Source organism: Scyliorhinus canicula, chromosome 3, assembly GCF_902713615.1.
Source record: "Scyliorhinus canicula chromosome 3, sScyCan1.1, whole genome shotgun sequence".
Classification (NCBI taxonomy): domain Eukaryota; kingdom Metazoa; phylum Chordata; class Chondrichthyes; order Carcharhiniformes; family Scyliorhinidae; genus Scyliorhinus; species Scyliorhinus canicula.
In genome coordinates, this window is record NC_052148.1 from 169465426 (window position 1) to 169487342 (window position 21917).

Here is a 21917-nt window from a genome sequence, read left to right on the forward strand (position 1 = left end):
TTGGAGTTGGACCCTGCCTTCTGGCCTTATGTAACTATTAATACACACCGGGGCCTGTATGAATATACACGTTTGCCCTTTGGGGTATCCACTGCCTGCGCTATCTTTCAACGCGTCATGGAGGCCATCTTGAGAGGTTTACCGCGTGTCTACTTAGACGACGTTTTGATTACAGGGACGTTGGAGCAGGAACATTTGGAAAATCTGGAGGCCATCCTTAGACGCTTTTCAGAGGCTGGAGTCCGTTTACGTCGCACAAAGTGCGTCTTTCAGGCGAAGGAAGTAGTCTACCTGGGTTATCGGGTGGCCTGTGAAGGTTTGCACCCCGTCGCAGAAAAGGTGCGCGCAATTCAACAGGCCCCCGCCCCGACTGACACTTTGCATCTTTGTTCTTTTCTCGGCCTCGTAAACTATTACGGAATGTTCCTCCCCAATCTGGCAACTACGCTGGCCCCGTTGCACCTTCTGCTAAAGTAGAATCACACCTGGGTTTGGGGTCAGCCGCAAGAAACCGCTTTCCGGTGGGTAAAACAACAATTGTTGTCGTCTGGGTTACTAACCCACTATGATCCTGGAAAGCCTTTGCTCATCACGTGTGATGCATCTCCATATGGTATTGGGGCCGTCCTGTCCCACAAGATGGAGAACGGGGCCGAGCGGCCAATAACTTTCGCCTCCCGCACATTGACTGCAGCGGAAAGGAAGTATGTGCAGATCGAGAAGGAGGGCCTGGCAGTGGTCTTTGCGGTGGAATGCTTCCGCCACTTTGCTATCGTGGCTGATCATAAGCCTCTGCTGGGACTTTTCCGAGAGGATAAGCCAATACCGCCCATTGCTTCCGCACGGATCCAGCGCTGGGCTTTGTTGCTCACTGCCTACGAGTATTCTCTGGAGCATAAACTAGGGACCCAGATAGGGCATGCCGACGCACTGAGCCAATTGCCTTTGATGACCCCCACAACCGGTGAGGTCGTTGCAACCCTAAATTTTATGGACTCCTTGCCAGTCATGGTATCACAGTTCCGTGAGTGGACCCAGACGGAGCCAGTCCTGTCAAAGGTTCGGCACATTTCCTGTATGGTGGGCAGGAGCTGTTACTAAGGGACTTGCACAAAGGGCATCCGGGTGTGACCAAAATGAAAATGTTGGCCCGGAGTTATGTCTGGTGGCCAGGCCTCGACACCGGCATTGAGAAGGTGGCCCAAAACTGCTCCATTTGCCAGGAGCATCAGAAGCTTCCGCCGGCCACGCCCCTACATCACTGGGAAAGGCCAGGGCGGCCTTGGGCACGCTTGCATGCGGATTTCACCGGCCCTTTTCAAGGATCCATGTTCCTTCTATTATTCGATGCCCAGTCTAAATGGTTAGAGGTGCATAAGATGGGAGGCACAACATCCTGAGCAACAATCGAAAAGATGCATTTGTCTTTCAGTACGCATGGCCTCCCCCAGGTGCTGGTCACAGACAACGGCACTCCATTCACAAGTGAGGAGTTTGCGAGGTACATGAAGATGAACGGCATGCGCCATATCCACATCGCTCCATATCATCCTGCTTCCAATGGGTTGGCGGAGCGCGCAGTGCAGACATTCAAACGAGGCCTAAAGAATAAGTCTTCTGGGTCTATGGACATGAGACTGGCGTGGTTTTTGTTTTCATATAGGACCACTCCACATGCAGTGACTGGGGTAGCTCCCGCAGAACTCCTAATGGGCCAGAGACTTCGCACCTGCCTTAGCATGGTTTTCCTGGACATTGCCGCAAAAGGACGCCACACTCAAGACCGGCAGGGACATGGCCTTTCTCGGCATCGGCCGATTCGGCAGTTTGCGCCCGGTGACTCGGTGTTTGTTTGAAATTTTGCTATTGATGCCTGGGACACAGGACGCCTCAAAAGGGGGAATCCTCGGGCCCATGGGCCGTGGATGTACAACCGTTACGCCGTTCATCACGGAAGCGCCGTTATCTGTCTCATTACACGCCACCCGATCCAGCGTCTCGTGCAAATGGCGTGCGTCCTGCGGCAAAACGAGTCGAAAGCCCTCCTTCGCCAGGGTCTTCGCTGGATTCCTTGGACTTTTAGGGTGGTGGGGGGGGGGGGGGGGGGGGGGAGAGATGTTATAACCTCCCTGCTTACCACTGGCTGGGGACTAACGGCAATCCCACAATCCTTATGGAGTATGAGCTTCCCCAATGAGGGGCACGGAGAAATCATTAGCAGATTCCGTGCATAAATATAGCAGGCCAGTATGGAACCAGAGAGAGAGGAGTGAGCAGCAAGGGAGTTACTGCTGCTGTTGTATATATATGTTACTGTAAATAAATGTTATTTCTTTCTATTCTACAACTCGTGCAAAACATTGCAGCCACCAAGATGGCTCAGGGAAGAGCTGCACCGAGAGTTTGGGAATCCAAGGTGGGCTCACAGTTCCATGCCAGGCAATGGTGGGGAGTCCTCTGTTTGCGGTGAGCGCTGCTGATCCACTGCTTTTTCTATAATGGGCCAGTGCTTCTGAGAGTGCCAATGCCTGTTCGGCCCTGGTTGAGCTAGGCCCTTGATGATACTGCTGTGGTATGAGAATGCCCAGAAGGGTGAACTGTGTGGACTCCCAGGTGATTAGAGGCTCTTTGAGCATGCAAAGGACACAGGGAGCACTCAGCAGTGTGAGCAGCCAGGAGCCTATAAGTAGCATCAGAGGGGTGTGCTTAAGTCACATACTGCAGCAATGATGGTCTGAACCAGGCCACTTCAATCCTGAGGAGGACACACCGAATCCACGGATTTGGCACCAAGTCATTCCCAGTTACCCCACTGGCCTGGGCAGCCACCCCTCGAGCAAGCCCAACACTTTTTGTGGCTTTTTAAACAGTATTTTTAGTCTCCCCTCCACAGCCATGGCGCCAAGTTCCCATTTGTAAATACTTTCACTAATTCATGCCTGCGAGTCTACTGTCTGAGAGGAGTGGAGCACCGTGGTGGGGTGGAGCATGAAGTGTCCAAGCTGTTAATGATATTCAAATCCACAGGCAGTGGGGTGGCGCAGTGGTTAGCATTTTTGCCTCACGGCGCCAAGGTCCCCGGTTTGATCCCAGCTATGGGTCACTGTCCATGTGGAGTTTGCACATTCTCCCCGTGTCTGCGTGGGTTTCGCCCCCACAACCCAAAAGATGTGCTGGGTAGGTAGATTGGCCACGCTACAATTGCCCCTTAATTGGAAAAAAAGATATTAAAATCCGTGCAAATGACAGTTTTGCGTGGATCTGCCGGCGTGTGGTGCAAACCTCGATGTCTGCGCCAGTGAGGGACCAGAGCGTGTCATCGGAATCAGTGTGGACACAAAATGGATTTTTACCATTTTGTGCGATTCTCTGCCCAATAGCGATTCTTGTTTGAAAGTGGAGAATCCAGCCCATACAAAGAACTGTGTTAACTAGCCTGATTGCTACCAGCCTACTGGTGCCTGTCGGTCTGTACGTGTGTGTGTGTGTGTGTGTGCGTGTGTGTGTTTTTATGTGTGTGTGTGTGTGTGCGCGCGCGCGCGGGGGCGCGTGTGTGTGTGTGTGTGTGTGTGTGTGTGCGCGGGCACGCGTGTGTGTGTGTGTTTTTATGTGTGTGTGTGTCCTGAGAAGAAATGCAGCTGGAGGTTTTACACGCTGAAGGTGTGTGATCCAGTAGCAGAAGCAGTGCCCTGCAGAAAGAAAATAGCCACCTTTTGCAGGAATATCTAAAAACTCTTCTCTCAGGGCAGCATGGTGGCCTAGTGGTTAGCACAACCGCCTCACGGCGCTGAGGTCCCAGGTTCGATCCCGGCTCTGGGTCACTGTCCGTGTGGAGTTTGCACATTGTCTGCGTGGGTTTCGCCCCCACAACCCAAAAATGTGCAGAGTAGGTGGATTGGCCACGCTAAATTGCCCCTTAATTGGAAAGAATAATTGGCTAATCTAAATTAAAAAAATAAATTAAAATTTAAAAAAAAAAACAAAAAAAAAAAAAACCCTTCTCTCTCTGACCTTGGAAGTCAACCATTCAGCAAAACGGATTGCAGCTGGAAGAAAGAAAGGAAGTACCTCGACCAAACCACAGAATACCTGAATCAAAGAATCAACTACTCGCATGCAGAAGTCAACTATACTGTGACAGCCGTTACACTTTATCGTCTACCGCTCGTAACTCAAAGACTGTTCCAGATAACTTTTAATTAATTTTTAAGTACTATTGGATTCAATTCTTACTTCTTGTCCATATGAATGTAAATGCATATGTTTTACCAATTTTCGCCTTCTGTCTGAACTCAAGAAAATACACTGCTTGATTAGAGATAGTCAGCACGGATTTGTGTGGGGTAGGTCTTGCCTTACAAGTCTTATTGACTTCTTTGAGGAGGTGACCAAGCATGTGGATGAAGGTAAAGCAGTGGATGTAGTGTACATGGATTTTAGTAAGGCATTTGATAAGGTTCCCCATGGTAGGCTTATGCAGAAAGTAAGCAGGCATGGCATAGTGGGAAATTTGGCCAGTTGGATAACGAACTGGCTAACCGATAGAAGTCAGAGAGTGGTGGTGGATGGCAAATATTCAGCCTGGAGCCCAGTTACCAGTGGCGTACCGCAGGGATCAGTTCTGGGTCCTCTGCTGTTTGTGATTTTCATTAATGACTTGGATGAGGGAGTTGAAGGGTGGGTCAGTAAATTTGCAGATGATACGAAGATTGGTGGAGTTGTGGATAGTGAGGAGGGCTATTGTCGGCTGCAAAGAGACATAGATAGGATGCAGAGCTGGGCTGAGAAGTGGCAGATGGAGTTTAACCCTGACAAGTGTGAGGTTGTCCATTTTGGAAGGACAAATATGAATGCGGAATACAGGGTTAACGGTAGGGTTGTTGGCAATGTAGAGGAGCAGAGAGATCTTGGGGTCTATGTTCATAGATCTTTGAAAGTTGCCACTCAAGTGGATAGAGCTGTGAAGAAGGCCTATGGTGTGCTAGCGTTCATTAGCAGAGGGATTGAATTTAAGAGCCGTGAGGTGATGATGCAGCTGTACAAAACCTTGGTAAGGCCACATTTGGAGTACTGTGTGCAGTTCTGGTCACCTCATATTAGGAAGGATGTGGAAGCTTTGGAAAAGGTGCAAAGGAGATTTACCAGGATGTTGCCTGGAATGGAGAGTAGGTCTTACGAGGAAAGGTTGAGGGTGCTAGGCCTTTTCTCATTAGAACGGAGAAGGATGAGGGGCGACTTGATAGAGGTTTATAAGATGATCAGGGGAATAGATAGAGCAGACAGTCAGAGACTTTTTCCCTGGGTGGAACAAACCATTACAAGGGGACATAAATTTATGGTAAATGGTGGAAGATATAGGGGGGATGTCAGAGATAGTTTCTTTTCCCAGAGAGTAGTGGGGGCATGGAATGCACTGCCTGTGGAAGTAGTTGAGTCGGATAACGTTAGGGACCTTCAAGCGGCTATTGGATAGGTACATGGATTATGGTAGAATAATGGAGTGTAGATTAATTTGTTCTTAAGGGCAGCACGGTAGCATTGTGGTTAGCACAATTGCTTCACAGCTCCAGGGTCCCAGGTTCGATTTCGGCTTGGGTCGCTGTCTGTGTGGAGTCTGCACGTCCTCCCAGTGTGTGCGTGGGTTTCCTCCGGGTGCTCCGGTTTCCTCCCACAGTCCAAAGATCGGCAGGTTGGGTGGATTGGCCATGATAAATTGCCCTTAGTGTCCAAAATTCTATGATCTATGATTAACCTAGGACAAAAGTTCGGCACAACATCGTGGGCCGAAGGGCCTGTTCTGTGCTGTATTTCTCTATAAAAGCTGGTTGAATGGACTTTTTTAAACATAACTATTGGGTCTGGGAATGGTATCCAAGGGAAACAAAACGTAGTTAGATTAAACTTTGTTGGCACCAGCAGTGGGGCGGCGGGTTGAATAAAGACAGGGAGCTGGTCATCCACCCTCACCGGGATTTATAACAATTTGGGGGTTTCCCAGCTGGACGGTGGCAAATAGAGGGGTCTCACCCAGATCAACAACTTTTGGGGAATCTCACCTTGGGCTGGTCACAACACTGGTCATCTCTAAATCTTCCCTTTCCAAAGAAAAATCCCCAGCCTGTTCGACCTTTTAAATTGTTGCGTTTTCTCAGTTCTGGTATTACTCTTGCAAATCTCTTTTGGACATTCTCCAGTGATTCTTTGTCATTTTTATAGTTTGGAGACCAAAACTATGTACAATACTATAAGTATGATCTAGACAGAGACTTGTACAAGTTTAACATAACTTCACTACCATTGAATTATAAATCCCTATGCTGATGGTATTTTTGATTTCTCTGTTGACCTACAGTGTTGCTTTTAATGATTTGTCCACCAGTATCTCTCGATCCCTTTGCTCTTCTATTCATTTGTTTTCTTACTTTAAGTTTTAGCTGATGTTTCTATTTTACCTAGCAATGAGCATCAACTCACACTTTTCTATGTTTAACTTTATTTGCCATTTAACTGTTCAGTCTGTCAGTTGTCCAGTGTTCTCTTGTATTACACTGCATATCCTCTCAGCTTGGTAACATGTGCAGATTTTGGTATTGAATCATACATTCCCAGGTCCAAATCATTATTATAAATTAGGATTAACAGTGGAACCAGTTCTGATCCTTGGACAGTACTATTTGCTACCCTCCTCCCATCTGGGGACGTACTCTTAACCCCTATTCTATACTTTCTTTTTTTCCAATTTCCTAAGTATTCAGCTACTTTTCCCTGACTCGACAAGCCTTAACCGTTGTTGTGAAGTTAATAGATGAAATAAGCTACAGTATTAGATATTATACCCTGAACAGTGAAGCAGAAAATATATTTGTTTTCATTCATTCTTACTAAAGATCCCAGTTGTTGTGGATTCCATCCCAGGAAAACATTTGATGGCACATTGATCTAATTAGCAGCAATTTTAAATAACTTACATTCGTTGCCAGAAGCTGGAGTAAAGTGATCCATCAAATAACTGAAGAAGTTGTGGAGCTGTAAAACAGGAATAAACATCAACTGCGACTCGAAAAGGGGTAATGATTGAGACTGGAAAAGGGGTAATGAATGAGAATAGCAGCATCAGTTGTAAAGTAAGCATGGATCATGCCTGGCCTAATGAACACAGGTGAACAACACTTAAAACAGCAAAGCCTCATCCAAGTGGGTATTTCAATATGCGACTGTCCAATCAAAAGGAAGATTGCATTTGAACCTGAACTTGCTCTCACCTGATGCTGACACATATGCACTTCCAGAAGGCAATGCTAGACATCAAACAGGAACAGAATCCCTCGCAAATCTACAGCCACTCAGTGAGGACAACTATTTCAGCACAAACTGAAAATCAAAACTTGATCGATTTTGCACTGAACTTTTTAAATGAACGGTTGGTGGAATCTGTGCCCTGGGTCACTGTCTGTGTGGAGTCTGCATGTCCTCCCCCTGTGTGCGTGGGTTTCCTCCGGGTGCTCCGGTTTCCTCCCACAGTCCAAAGATGTGCGGGTTAGGTGGATTGGCCGTGATAAATTGCCCGTAGTGTCCTAATAAAAGTAAGGTTAAGGGGGGGGGTTGTTGGGTTACGGGTATAGGGTGGATACGTGGGTTTGAGTAGGGTGATCATGGCTCGGCACAGCATTGAGGGCCGAAGGGCCTGTTCTGTGCTGTACTGTTCTATGTTTCTATATCTGGTAGTGTTATATCTTACGTTAGTACGGCCACCAGTGTCATTTGTGTTTCAGTCACATTTTTGTCTTTGAATCAAGAAGCTTCAAGTGCCACCCTTGTTATCCCAACTATATTAACATAATCTTCCATTCTTTCTTTAAAAATTGTTTTTTTCCCAATTAAGGGGCAATTTAGCATGGTCAATCCATCGACCCTATATATCTTTGGGTTGTGCGGGTGAGACCCACGCAGACACGGGGAGTATGTGCAAACTCCACACGGACAGTGACCCGGGGCCGGGATCGAACCTGGGTCCTCAGTGCTGCGAGGCAGCAGTGTTAACCACTGCGCCACCGTGCTGCCCATAATCTTCCATTTCTTTCTGCCAAACTTCCCACTTATGCAAGTCATCTCCACTATTCCTTGCGGTAGCAATTTAATTATTCTGACCACAGTAACAAAGTTTCTCCTGAATTCCTGATTAGATTTATTAGTGCCTCAATTAATTTTTTGAACCAGGTTTTTGGCCCTGACCAGGATTAATTCACCTCATGGATTGTGGTGTTGGCTTGAATTCTGCAGAAGTCCATTGTGCGTTTGTCTTTCAGTTTCTGTCTGTAGTAGACCAGCTTAAATGGATCGGAAGAGCTAATTGGAGGTTAATGGGCTGAATTGTCTGCTTCTACACCAATAATTCTACAATTTAATTCTTAAGTGGAGATCATCACAGTCCAGCCTTGTGACTGAAATTTATTTCCCTTTTACAATGTCGCTTAGAAACCCTCATCTTGTATGAACACGGTAGAATGTTTTCATTAACTCGTGGCTTTTGTCGGAGGCTTAGAGGTGAAAAGAGTTGATTCTCGTGATATATAGTGTGGCATCATTCACGTCTGTTCATCCTTACCTTGATCTGATCCTGTTCACCTGCATATTCAATAGACTGAAAAATAGTCCACGTGCACCGCCTGCGAACCTCTAACCGGGCAACATATTGACGGTACCACCTCTGAATGAGAATGGCAGCCTTAATGACTGTGAGGAGAAATACACACAAATAAAAAAGGTTCAGTTGCAAGTTGCTTCTGCCTTTTCTGGGGCTTCCACCCGACTGCTGTTACTAAACATAAAGATGTACATATGAATTAGGAGTAGGAGTAGGCCTTTTGGTCCCTAGAGCCTGTTCTGCCTTTTGATAAGATTATGGCTGATCGGATTGTGGCCTAAACTCTAACTTTGCCTTAAAAAGGTATAGAAACCTTCAAAGGGGATTTGTTATGGTATGGTAGATGTGCTCTGACTGAAGGCAGATCCTCAGACCGTTGTTCATTGAGGCTTCATCCTGAACCAATTTCCCATCAGCTTTGTGGTGGTTTGTCATTGCATTCCATGCTCAGGGGAAGGGCGAGGAGGCAGGTCCCAAGTATACTTCAGCTGGAACAAGAATTGAGCGTCTGCTGTTGGTGTTATTCAGAGCTACACACTAGTCAAAGGAGCTAATCATCCCTCTCGAGGGAGAAATAATCAAAAAGGCATTAATTAATAGCCTTTGGCAGCTATTGGGGCTGGTGACCCAGCGACAGTAAAGGGATAGCAATATATTTTCAAGTCATAATGGTGAGTGTGTTTTTTAAAAAATTCATTCATGGGATGTGGGCATCGCTGACTGGGTCAGCATTTATTGCCCATCCCTGAGGGCATTTAGGAGTCAACCACATTGCTGTGGGTTTGGAGTCACATGTAGGCCAGACCAGGTAAGAACTGCAGATTTCCTTCCCTAAAGGACATGAGTCCAAAGATGTGCTGGTTAGGTGGATTGGCCATGCTAAATTGCCCGTAGTGTCCTAAAAAGTAAAGGTTTGGGGGGGTTGTTGGGTTACGGATATAGGGTGGATACGTGGGTTTGAGTAGGGTGATCATTGTTCGGCACAACATTGAGGGCCGAAGGGCCTGTTCTGTGCTGTACTGTTCTATGTTCTATGTTCTATGAGTGAACCAGATGGTTTTTAAAAAAAAATGACAATGGTCTCATGGTCGTCATTAGACTTTTTAGTTCCAGATTTTTATTGAATTCAATTGCACTTTCATGGTGGGATTGAACCCTGGGTCCCCAGAGTATTATCCTGGGTCTCTGGAATTCTTGTCCAGTGACAATACCACTATGCCACCACCTCTCCCTAACGGAGGGAACCTCCAGGTGGTGGTGTTCCCAGGTATCTGCTGCCCTTGTCCTTTTAGATGGTAGTGATTGCAGGCTTGGAAGGTGCTGTCTAAGGAACATTACTGAGTTCCTGTACTACACACAGTGGATGGTACATACGGCCGTCACTATGCATCAGTGGTGGAGGAATTGAATGTTTGCGGAAGGGGTTCTAATCAAGCAAGTTGCTTTGACCTGGATGATGTCAAGCTTCTTGAATGTCGTCAACTCTTACCAGGTTTAGTAAGCCACTGAAGAACAAAAGAACATGAGAAATAGGAGCAGGAGTAGATCATCTGGGTGTCAAGCCAGTTCCACTCAACGTGACCTTGCTGATCATCGGCCTTAACTCCACTTCAGTTGCATCAAAGTTCTGGTTTAGACTCAATATAATTCACCAACACCTTTGCTGGGAAACTAGCCCAGAAGGAAAATTGGGAAATAAGAATACTGGCCTGAACTGGTGTTGTATACTTTAAAATGGAAATCCAGTAAAACAGGGAAATAAGAATATTAGTCTGTACTGATGTTTTATACTTTAAAATGGAAAACCAGTTAAACAGGGACATAAGAATACTGGACTGAACTGGTGCATACTTTAAAATGGAAAACCAGTAAAACAGGGAAATGAGAATACTGGTCTAAACTGGGTGTGGGGTGGTGAGGACCTACAGGGTTTAGAGCTGTGGTATTGATTCATTTGGATGTTCTGTTCGCAATCATTCCCCACAAGTTGTATGCAACTGCACTCAAACTCATCCCCATCAATATTGAATGTTAGTATTTGCATTACGTTTCTCCTTTTCAAATTAAAAATAAATTTAGAATACCTAATTTCTTTCCTTCCAATTATGGGGCAGTTTTGCGTGGCCAATCCACCTACTCCTGCACATTTGTGGGTTGTGGGAGTGAGACCCACGCAGACACGGGGAGAATGTGCAAACCCCATACGGGCAGGTATCGAACCCGGGTCGTCAGCGCTGTGAGGCAGCGGTGCTAACCACTGTGCCGCCGTCTGTTCAAATTTCAGTTAGGTTATAGATCATTGAACAGTACAGGCCCTTCGGCCTAAGATGTTGTGCCGACCATTTATCCTAATCTAAGATCAACCTAGCCTACACCATTTCAATTTGCTGCTGTCCACATGCCTGTCTTAGAGTCAATTATATGTCCCTAATGACTCTGACTTCACCACTTCCGCTGGCTGTGCTTTCCACGCACCCACCACTCTCTGTGTAAAGAACCTACCCCAGACATCTCCCCTATACCTTCCGCAAATCACCTTAAAATTATGTCCCCTCGTGACAAACATCTCCGCCCTGGGGAAAAGTTTCTGGCTATCCACTCTATCCATGCCTCTCATCACCTTGTACACATCTATCAAGTCACCTCTCTTCCTTCTTCGCTCCAGTGAGAAAAGCCCTAGCTTTTCCCTCAACCTTTCTTCATAAAATATGCCCTCTAGTCCAGGCAGCATTCTGGTAAATCTCCTCTGCACCCTCTCCAAAGCATCCACATCCTTCCTATAATGAGGCAACCAGGACTGGACACAATATTCCAAGTGTGGTCTAGCCAGGGTTTTATAAAGCTGCAGCAAAACCTCACGGCTCTTAAACTCAATCCTCCTGTTAGGGGCTGTTTAGCACAATGCTAAATTGCTGGCTTTGAAAGCAGACCAAGCAGGCCAGCAGCATGGTTCGATTCCCGTAACAGCCTCCCCGGACAGGCTGGAATGTGGCGACTAGGGGCTTTTCACAGTGACTTCATTTGAAGCCTACTCGTGACAATAAGCAATTTTCATTTTCATGAAAGCCAACACACCATATGCCTTGTAAACAACCCTATCAACCTTTAAGGGATCTATGTACGTGGACCCCAGGATCCCTCTGTTCCTCCACACTTCCAAGAATCCTGCCTTTAACCCTGTATTCAGCATTCAAATTCGACCTTCCAAAATGAATCACTTCACATTTATCTAGGTTAAACTCCATCTGCCACTTCTCAGCCCAGCTCTGCATCCTGTCGATGTCCTATTGTAACCAGCAGCAGCCCTCAACACTATCTACAACTCCACCAACCTTCATGTCATCGGCAAACTTACTGACCCACCCTTCCACTTCCTCATCCAAGTGATTTAGAAAAACCAAAAGGAGCAGAAAGAGCAGAGGTCCCAATGATCCAAGTCTGTCCCAATTACTCACTACAAAATGTGCTATGGCTATCATCCTGTTTTCCTGGAACAGAATTATATTTTGTGTGTAGTCCAGACATTAACTGCTTTCATTTTACATTGGCAGGAGAAACAGTGTAATAAATATCACCCTGTCAGTGACATCCACTTGCCATGAACTAATTCACAGGATTTTTATGCTCTCGCTGACTGTTCCACTATAACATGGAAATGCTCCAAATGGGCAACATAAATGATTAAACGTGGTACTCCCCTTAGGTAGCACACATTTATCTATGTTTGTTAAGGCTCCAGTCGAAAAATAATTGTTCAGCAAGACTGTACTCCAGTTTGAATTGTCATTAGAAAGGGGCATGGACTAGAGACTGCTATAAACATCGAGCATCAATCCTGGTGCTGTAAACTGGCAATGTTACGTGCAGCTGTGCATTCTTGCTGAATTTACCCCACTGTTTAAATGGTGACCACAGTTAAATATAAATAAGTGAAACCAATATAAATCTGATTTTCATGTAAGCAGGTCAAAAAAATCAATGACATTCTTTCTTACCTGTTCCAGCTGTGCAGTGATGTTCTAGAATACATAAAACAAACATAAAATGGAATTAATTCATACTCTTTATTCAAAACGAGCCCTTTTGTGAAATAATAGTTAATGCACAGTTGGTTCAAGCTTCAAGAATCAATAAATGCAGAAGGTCATAATTAAGAGGCTCCAAACCAATTAACTTACTAAGGAATTCACACAATTAGGGATCTATTTATCTGGTAACTAATATGTTCTGTCCTTCGAAGAGGACACACCCCACTTATAGAAGTCTAGAAGAACTTGACTGGCAATGGCCAAAGTTTAGATCTTTCTTCTTTTATCCATAACTTGAGCAAAGTGTCCAATCAATTCTGTAATCTGTATTTTTCTGTATTTGCTTATCTAGGTTTCTATCCCTGTATGGTATTGCACTCAGTGGCGGACTGGCCAGGGTGTCAGCTTGCCCGATGGCGAGTGGGCTCCTGATGAAGTGGGCCCCCTATATCAAATAAAAATGCAATAAAGAAACAAACACAGACAACTGTTTTAGTAATAAAAAGGAATAAGAAAAAAAAGAGAACAGGACACAAATAAGCAGTGCATGAAAAGGAACGGAGCAGGGGAGGTAGTGGAAGGATGTGGAATAGGGGGGCCCGGGTCAGGCATAATAAAGGAAATTCCATGTTTTCAGCAAGAGTGTGTGAATTTAAAGATAAAGTTACAATTCGTGATTTGAGATGGTCGGCAACTTGAAAGGATATCAAGCAGTACATAGGGTCGTGAGGTCACCGAAAAGGAGAAGCGGTACCTTTGACCGTGAATCATGAGGTCAAAGATATTGAAGTGATAAGCCATGATCGGTAAACTCAAAGGGTTGCGACTTGTAACACTACACTGGTATCAAACTGGACATGTTAACTTTGGTCGTGGGACCATTCTTAATGTCTTACTATAGTCAGACCAAACTTCTAAGTTTCAACAGTTGGCTCAGTTGCTTGCTGGTGTGAACACTGGACAGTGGATTGTCTCCTCTTCTGAAGCTGCATAGCCACAGTAGTATTGACTAATGAACATAGCCTATTGAAGTGTAAGTAAGTTATTTTATATTTTTTATCAAGTAAGGGTTTATCTGGCGTTCCTTCAAGTTATTCTTGCAATCATCAATATTCATTTTTCCCAATGTGGGCTATTTTTAATTAAGTTTTTATTTCAGGAATATTACCCCTACCAGCATGGAAAAGAAAAAGCATAAATCTGGGTCACTAAAACGCAAAGAACAAAAAGAAGCAGAAAGAAAAGAATCAGCCAAGCGATGCAGGCTTATTACAGAGTTTATAATACCACAAGCACAATCCACATCAATATCCAGTTCTGCAACAAATAATCAAGAAGCAAGAAACAATGCTCATAGTGATGATGCAATGACATGCGAGTTACAAGAACAGAGAAGAGCTACTTTGAATGTAGAGATAAATACAAGTGCATCCATTACTAATCAACCCAGGCCCAATATTTCTTCTGGCTTCTTTGTTCCGGTATCTGTACTGCCTGTATTTGCAACATCTGAAGACATAGCTTCAACTAGTGACAGGGAATCAGATATTCCTTCAAGCATAAATGACTTGGTTTCTGAAGCACATCCTGTAAATGAACCTACGCAAGAAAATGAAAGATCAATTACTGGAATCTTCCAATATCCATCACGAGCAAAGCTAAAACAGTTTTTTGCTGAACATCCACTTCAGCCACTTATGATCTGCTATTTGATGCTCGTTTGTATGAGAGGAAAATTATGAATGACTCAGTCCCAAGAAAATGGCTAACATATAACAAAGAAAATAGATGCTTATATTGTTCATACTGCTTAGCCTTTGAGTTTCCCAACACTTGTAATCCATCACCCTTTGTACGTGGCTTTAGTGACTACAGGCGTATTAGGCAGAGCTTGACTTTACATGAATCGACAACAACACGTGTCAGAAATGCTCAGCAATATATCAGTGTGGTTAATGATGGCACCTTAGATACATTTTTTGCAGCATCACTAATTAAAAGGAAAGAAGAAGTATTGAAGCAGAGAAGTATTGTCATGAGGATTACAGACATCATAAAGATGTTAGGCAAGCAAGCACTTCCTTTTCGAGGTCACAGAAATGAATCGACCTACACTCTAGATAATGAGGTTCTGAATCATGGCAATTTTTTAGCTACAGTGCAGTTGATGGCAAAATATGACCCCATTATGGCAGCTCACGTTTCTGCAGTGCAAAACAAGTCTAAATACCAACAAAAAGGAAGGACGGAAGAAAGAGGGAAAATCGACCGTGGATATCTAAGGAAATAAGGGAGAGCATCAAATTGAAGGAAAAAGCATATAAAGTGGCAAAGATTGCTGGGAGATTAGAGGACTGGGAAATCTTTAGGGGGCAACAGAAAGCTACTAAAAAAGCTATAAAGAAGAGTAAGATAGAGTATGAGAGTAAACTTGCTCAGAATATAAAAACAGACAGTAAAAGTTTTTACAAATATATAAGACAAAAAAGAGTGGCTAAGGTAAATATTGGTCCTTTAGAGGATGAGAAAGGAGTTTTAATAATGGGAAATGAGGAAATGGCTGAGGAACTGAACAGGTTTTTTGGGTCGGTCTTCACAGTGGAAGACACAAATAACATGCCAGCGACTGATAGAAATGAGGCTATGACAGGTGAGGACCTTGAGAGGATTGTTATCACTAAGGAGGGAGTGATGGGCAAGCTAATGGGGCTAAAGGTAGACAAGTCTCCTGGCCCTGATGGAATGCATCCCAGAGTGCTAAAAGAGATGGCTAGGGAAATTGCAGATGCACTAGTGATAATTTACCGAAATTCACTAGACTCTGGGGTGGTCCCGGTGGATTGGAAATTAGCAAACGTGACGCCACTGTTTAAAAAAGGAGGTAGGCAGAAAGCAGGAAATTATAGGCCAGTGAGTTTAACTTCGGTAATAGGGAAGATGCTGGAATCTATCATCAAGGAAGAAATTGCGAGGCATCTGGATAGAAATTGTCCCATTGGGCAGACGCAGCATGGGTTCGTTAAAGGCAGGTCATGCCTAACTAATTTAGTGGAATTTTTTGAGGACATTACCAGTGCAGTAGATAACGGGGAGCCGATGGATGTGGTATATCTGGATTTCCAGAAAGCCTTTGACAAGGTGCCACACAAAAGGTTGCTGCATAAGATAAAGATGCATGGCATTAAGGGTAAAGTAGTAGCATGGATAGAGGATTGGTTAATTAATAGAAAGCAAAGAGTTGGGATAAATGGGTGTTTCTCTGGTTGGCAATCAGTAGCTAGTGGTGTCCCTCAGGGATCCGTGTTGGGCCCACAATTGTTCACAATTTACATAGATGATTTGGAGTTGGGGACCAAGGGCAATGTGTCCAAGTTTGCAGATGACACTAAGATGAGTGGTAAAGCGAAAAGTGCAGAGGATACTGGAATTCTGCAGAGGGATTTGGATAGGTTAAGTGAATGGGCTCGGGTCTGGCAGATGGAATACAATGTTGACAAATGTGAGGTTATCCATTTTGGTAGGAATAACAGCAAACGGGATTATTATTTAAACGATAAAATATTAAAGCATGCCGCTGTTCAGAGAGACTTGGGTGTGCTAGTGCATGAGTCACAGAAGGTTGGTTTACAAGTGCAACAGGTGATTAAGAAGGCAAATGGAATTTTGTCCTTCATTGCTAGAGGGATGGAGTTTAAGACTAGGGAGGTTATGTTGCAATTGTATAAGGTGTTAGTGCGGCCACACCTGGAGTATTGTGTTCAGTTTTGGTCTCCTTACTTGAGAAAGGACGTACTGGCACTGGAGGGTGTGCAGAGGAGATTCACTAGGTTAATCCCAGAGCTGAAGGGGTTGGATTATGAGGAAAGGTTGAGTAGACTGGGACTGTACTCGTTGGAATTTAGAAGGATGAGGGGGGATCTTATAGAAACATTTAAAATTATGAAGGGAATAGATAGGATAGATGCGGGCAGGTTGTTTCCACTGGCGGGTGACAGCAGAACTAGGGGGCATAGCCTCAAAATAAGGGGAAGTAGATTTAGAACTGAGTTTAGGAGGAACTTATTCACCCAAAGGGTTGTGAATCTATGGAATTCCTTGCCCAGTGAAGCAGTTGAGGATCCTTCATTACATGTTTTTAAGGTAAAGATAGATAGTTTTTTGAAGAATAAAGGGATTAAGGGTTATGGTGTTCGGGCCGGAAAGTGGTGCTGAGTCCACAAAAGATCAGCCATGATCTAATTGAATGGCGGAGCAGGCTCGAGGGGCCAGATGGCCTACTCCTGCTCCTAGTTCTTATGTTCTTATGTTCTAAACAAAGAATCAAACGATTAGAGCAACAAGGAAAGGCTCAAAGTAAAGGCCGTGGTACACTTGTTACATACCTGAGTAAAACAACTATAAACATGTTAATCAAAATTATGAAGAATATGATACAAGAAAGAATTAGTCATGAAGTTTCTCAAGCAAAATATTATTCTCTTCAGGTTGATTCAACACAAGATAATTCATTCATCGATCAGTTTAGCATTATTATTTGGTATGTGCTTAAAGGTATTATCTGTGAGCGACTACTTTCATTTGTGCCAAGTAATGATGGTACAGGACAGGGACTTTTTGATCTATTGATTGAAACATTACAGCATCTTAAAATTGACCCCCAAAAATGTTTATCTGATAGCACAGATGGCGCTGCAAGCTACCATGGCCAGTATAATGGTTTACAAAGTAAAATTGCTGATGTGGCTGATCAACATGTTCATATATGGTGCTATGCTCATGTCTTGAATTTGGTGATAACTGAAACAACAAAGTGTTGTGTGCCTGCAGTTTCTTTTTTCAATTTGCTCCAGAATATAGCAACTTTTGTGAAAGCATCATACAAGAGAATGGCTGTATGGATAGAAGTTGTTGGAAAACATCTAGGACAAGAAAAAATGAAACGATTAAAGCTAATTGGTGAGACCAGATGGTCAGGAAAATCCAATGCAGCAACAACTATATTTGGACGTTTTGATGATGCCGCTGCCAGTACTTTCGTAAATCTATTGACATGCTTATCAATGATACAAGATTCAGAAAAGTTTGATGCAAAAACAAAACATGAAGCAAATGTTTTACTTCAAAGTCTTCTAAAGTTTGAAACCATATTGACAGCATTTACTTGTATATATTTGAAACTACAACCCCGTTATCAAGTTATCTACAGACAAGTGGTTTAGATATGTTTACTACATGGAGTTTGGTAGATTCAGCTACAACAAAGTTGAAGGAACAGACAAGAACATTTGATAACGTTCACAGCAAGGCTTTGGAATTTGTAAATAAATGTAATGACAGGATTTCACAGATGAATATGGATGAAAATCAAACATTGGAAATTGATGCATTGGAAACAGCATTGCCAGTTAAGAGGCAGAGGAAGAAGAAAAGAATGGCAGATGAGCTTATTGATGATGAAAGAAATTCCTCAGATTCTCTAGCTGATTTTTGAGTAAATGTTTTTAACCTAATAATGGATCGCATTGTCCAGTCACTAGAATCACGCTTTGTACAACACAAACAGTTGCATAAAGATTTGTCCTGCTTGGACCCAGCAAAGTTTAAAACTATTGCAGAGAAGGGCCTTGAAGATGAAGCATTGGAAGGTATTATTAAGCTGTTTCCACAAATCAGCAAAGATCAAGTAATATTGGAATTGTTTTCTTTTGCTTCAAACTTTGATGTATTAAAGCTATTGCTTAATGATGGTGAGAATATGGATTCCAGTTGCAACAATTGTAAAATTTGCAGCACTTGCCCATCGTGTGAACTAAAAATTCTGGCATCCAACAGACTTCATGACAAGGCATATGATAACCTTTATGAACTTTATAAAGTCATCTGCACACTATCAGTTACTCAAGTCCAATGTGAGAGGACATTTTCAAAGCTAAAGATCATAAAGACAAGGTTAAGAAATTCGCTATCTGAGGAAAAATTGGAATCATACATGTTGCTATCCATTGAAAAGGAATTGTTAGATGAATTGGATGCAGAAGCAATTGTTGGCAGATTCGCACAATCATCTAGCGAACACAAACGATTGCTCTTAATATAGTGGACTGCATGCAATGCTCTATTGTGCTTCTGAACTATCTGTTAATGTGTAAATTGTGCAGTAAACTATTTAAAAATATCAACCAATTACTTAAAATAAAAAAAAAATTTAAAAAAAATTCAATTATAACATTCTGTGTTTACATTTGGTATCTACTGCCAGTAATATGTACAGTACATGTACATTGTAATTACTAAGAAATACACATTTTTTCCACAATAATTTTAATTGTACCCTTTTTTCCATATGTATTTATTGAAAATTTTATTTATTCGTTATGAAAATTAAATGATAGCATTGTAGTTGTGGGTGGGCCCCCTTTGTCTCCTGGCAACCAATATTTTTAGACCCAGTCCGCCACTGATTGCACTGCTAGTATTTTTGTCCTTTTGGTAATGTGGGCGGTATTTTGATCTGGCAGATGCTTACCAAATCCCAAAGAGAAGCTAGGCAAGCTATCACAATGGTTTTCTATTTGTATTTTACTATGAGAAGATATCCGTGCTGAAATCAGGTATTACAAATTCCAATTACACTTTGAGATTTTAAATAGTAAATTAAAACATTTATTAATAAAAGAAAATGAATCTTAGACACACAAGAGTACACTTAACACAGTTAAAATTAGTCTTACATTACAAAAGAGATTTACTTGGGTTAAACTCAAATACACACCCCTTTTAGGGAATAGTTCTTATAGATATTTAATTCCAGTAATCTTACAAGGCACAACTCACTGTTGCTATAGGGGATGTCTTTCACAGAGCTTCTCTCTCACTCTCACTGGGCTGTGGAAATCCAAGGCTTTAAACAAAACCCTGCTTTCTGGAAAAACAAACGCTTCTCTGGAGATCTTTACTTTGCCTCTTTCACAGTTCTGTCCCAGCACAGCATTCTCTTCAAGATTCTTACATGGCCACTCTCCTGGCATAGTTTCTAGCCTCAATATGTTTTTTCATTTTTGTCTTTCAAATCATTGTTCACAACTTTTCTCTGAACTTAATCATCTTCAAAATATAAAATATAAAAATCTTCCATGTTCCCTATTGCCCCCACTCTTGGGTCAAATAACATTTAATAACCTTTCCCAAGTTTACTTGTGACCTTTCCTTAAGTTGTAAAACCTTTCAGTTCCTGTGAAATGTTAGCAGCTACACGCAAACAAACCTTCCTTACTGCCTCATGGACATGGTGACTGACTGACTCACACACAGTCAGTCAGACACAGTCTCACACACACAGACAGACACCGACTCACACAGTCAGTCAGACACTGACTCACACACACAGACACTGACTCACACACAGTCAGTCAGACACAGTCTCACACACACACAGACTCACAGTCAGTCAGACACAGTCTCTCACACACACAAACAGACACCGACTCACACACAGTCAGACACAGTCTCACACACACAGACACACACAGACAGACACCGACTCACACACAGTCAGTCAGACACAGTCTCTCACACACAGACAGACAGACAGACACCGACTCACACACAATCAGTCAGACAGTCACACACTTGTTGCAGTTTCCGGGAATGTGTAAATATTTGGGAAAAAAGTTTGAATATCTTTGATTTGTGCAATTTCAAATGTTATAAACTTTGACCACTTGGAAGAAATAAAACATGGCATAGCAAACCCATGAGGGAGAGTCAAGGATCTTGCTGCATGCGTGTGTGGAAAAATGATGAATGAAACCATAATCACTAGGTACATTGTGGACCATTTTGGGGAGGTTGGTACTGTGCTATTTTGGGGAAAGTTAGAAACTAGATTTAAACACACAAAATGATACGTTTTAGTCATGTAGATATTCCACTCATGAAGAACATGCAACTCAATGCTAATTTGTAGTTAGCTCCATGCTGTCTGGAGGAACGATCGCGCCTATTTTAAGTGACCCCTGAGCTGACAATGTAAATAAATAACCTGCATACACGGCCAGTACAAATGGGGATACAACAGTGGACTTTCAATCTCCATTCGGGAAGCCTCAACACCAAAGCTACTGGTGAGGAGCTACATATGTAAGCAAATGAACTTACAATAATTGCCCCAGTTTGTGAACCTGCTTTCCTTCGAGTATATCCCTGTATCAGGAGTGCAGTATCACTAAATTTACCTTGTAGTTCTACAAAAAAGCTGAATATCAGAAGGTTTATGGTTTGCCTGTGGTATCTCCATCCCAAGGACCCACCCCAGAAAGACCAAAAGAGGATCATCAATCCAGTGGAAGTGGGAATTACACCTGCTGAGATTACATGGGAAGGTGCCAAGGAAAGGGGATGGGATGTTGGGAATAATTGAGTAATGGACCAGGGTGCCCCAGAGGGAACAGTCCCTTCAGGGGAAGGGGATGGATTTGGTGGTGACATCATGCTGGAGGAGATGGAAATAGCAGAGAATATTCCTTTAAATGTAGAGACTGGTGAGGTGTAAATTGAGGATGAGTGATGTGGGCAGCACAGAAGCACAGTGGGTAGCATTGTTACTTCACAGCTCCAGGGTCCCAGGTTTGATTCCCAGCTTGGATCACTGTCTGTGTGGAGTCTGCACGTTCTCCCTGTGTCTGGGTGGGTTTCCTCCGGATGCTCCGGTTTCCTCCCACAAGTCCCGAAAGACGTGCTGTTGGGTGAATTGGACATTCTGAATTCTCCCTCTGTGTACCCGAACAGGTGCTGGAATGTGGCAACGAGAGGCTTTTCACAGTAACTTCATTGCAGTGTTAATGTAAACCTACTTGTGACAATAAAGATTATTATTACCTTACTGCGGCTCTATGAGGGAGGGGAAGGGGTAGAGATGAAGTTTGGGAAATGGGTCGGACAACTGTGTCAACTCTGGGTGTCCTTTCAACCACAGTGTGAGGGTGGGAAATCCTCAGTTGAGGAAAAAGGAAGACATATCAGAAGCACTGTTGTGAAAGGTTGTTTCATCGGAACAGATGCAATGGACAAACTGGGAAAATGGAACCAGGTCCTTATAGGAGGAAAGGTGTGAGGAAGTGTAGCCGAGATAGCTGCGGGAGTCGGTGGGATTATAATGAATATTGTAGATAGCCCATCGCTAGGAATGGAGACGGAGGGCCCGATTGAACAGCCTCATTGCGCCCGACCTGGTGACGCAACGAGGC

The 21917-nt window shown here is 43.4% G+C and overlaps 1 protein-coding gene across 1 annotated transcript in view; it reads right to left on the bottom strand.

Annotated features, from left to right (window-relative positions):
• Positions 1 to 21917, bottom strand: part of LOC119963110 (serine/threonine-protein phosphatase with EF-hands 2-like) — a 94855-nt gene that overhangs the window by 50261 nt on the left and 22677 nt on the right. The window contains exons 3-5 of the mRNA XM_038791711.1: positions 12640 to 12663; positions 8606 to 8733; positions 6969 to 7026 (exon numbers count right to left, since the gene is read on the bottom strand). Of these exons, the coding sequence (XP_038647639.1) occupies positions 6969 to 7026; positions 8606 to 8733; positions 12640 to 12663 (210 nt within the window). The remainder of the gene's footprint in view (positions 1 to 6968; positions 7027 to 8605; positions 8734 to 12639; positions 12664 to 21917) is intronic.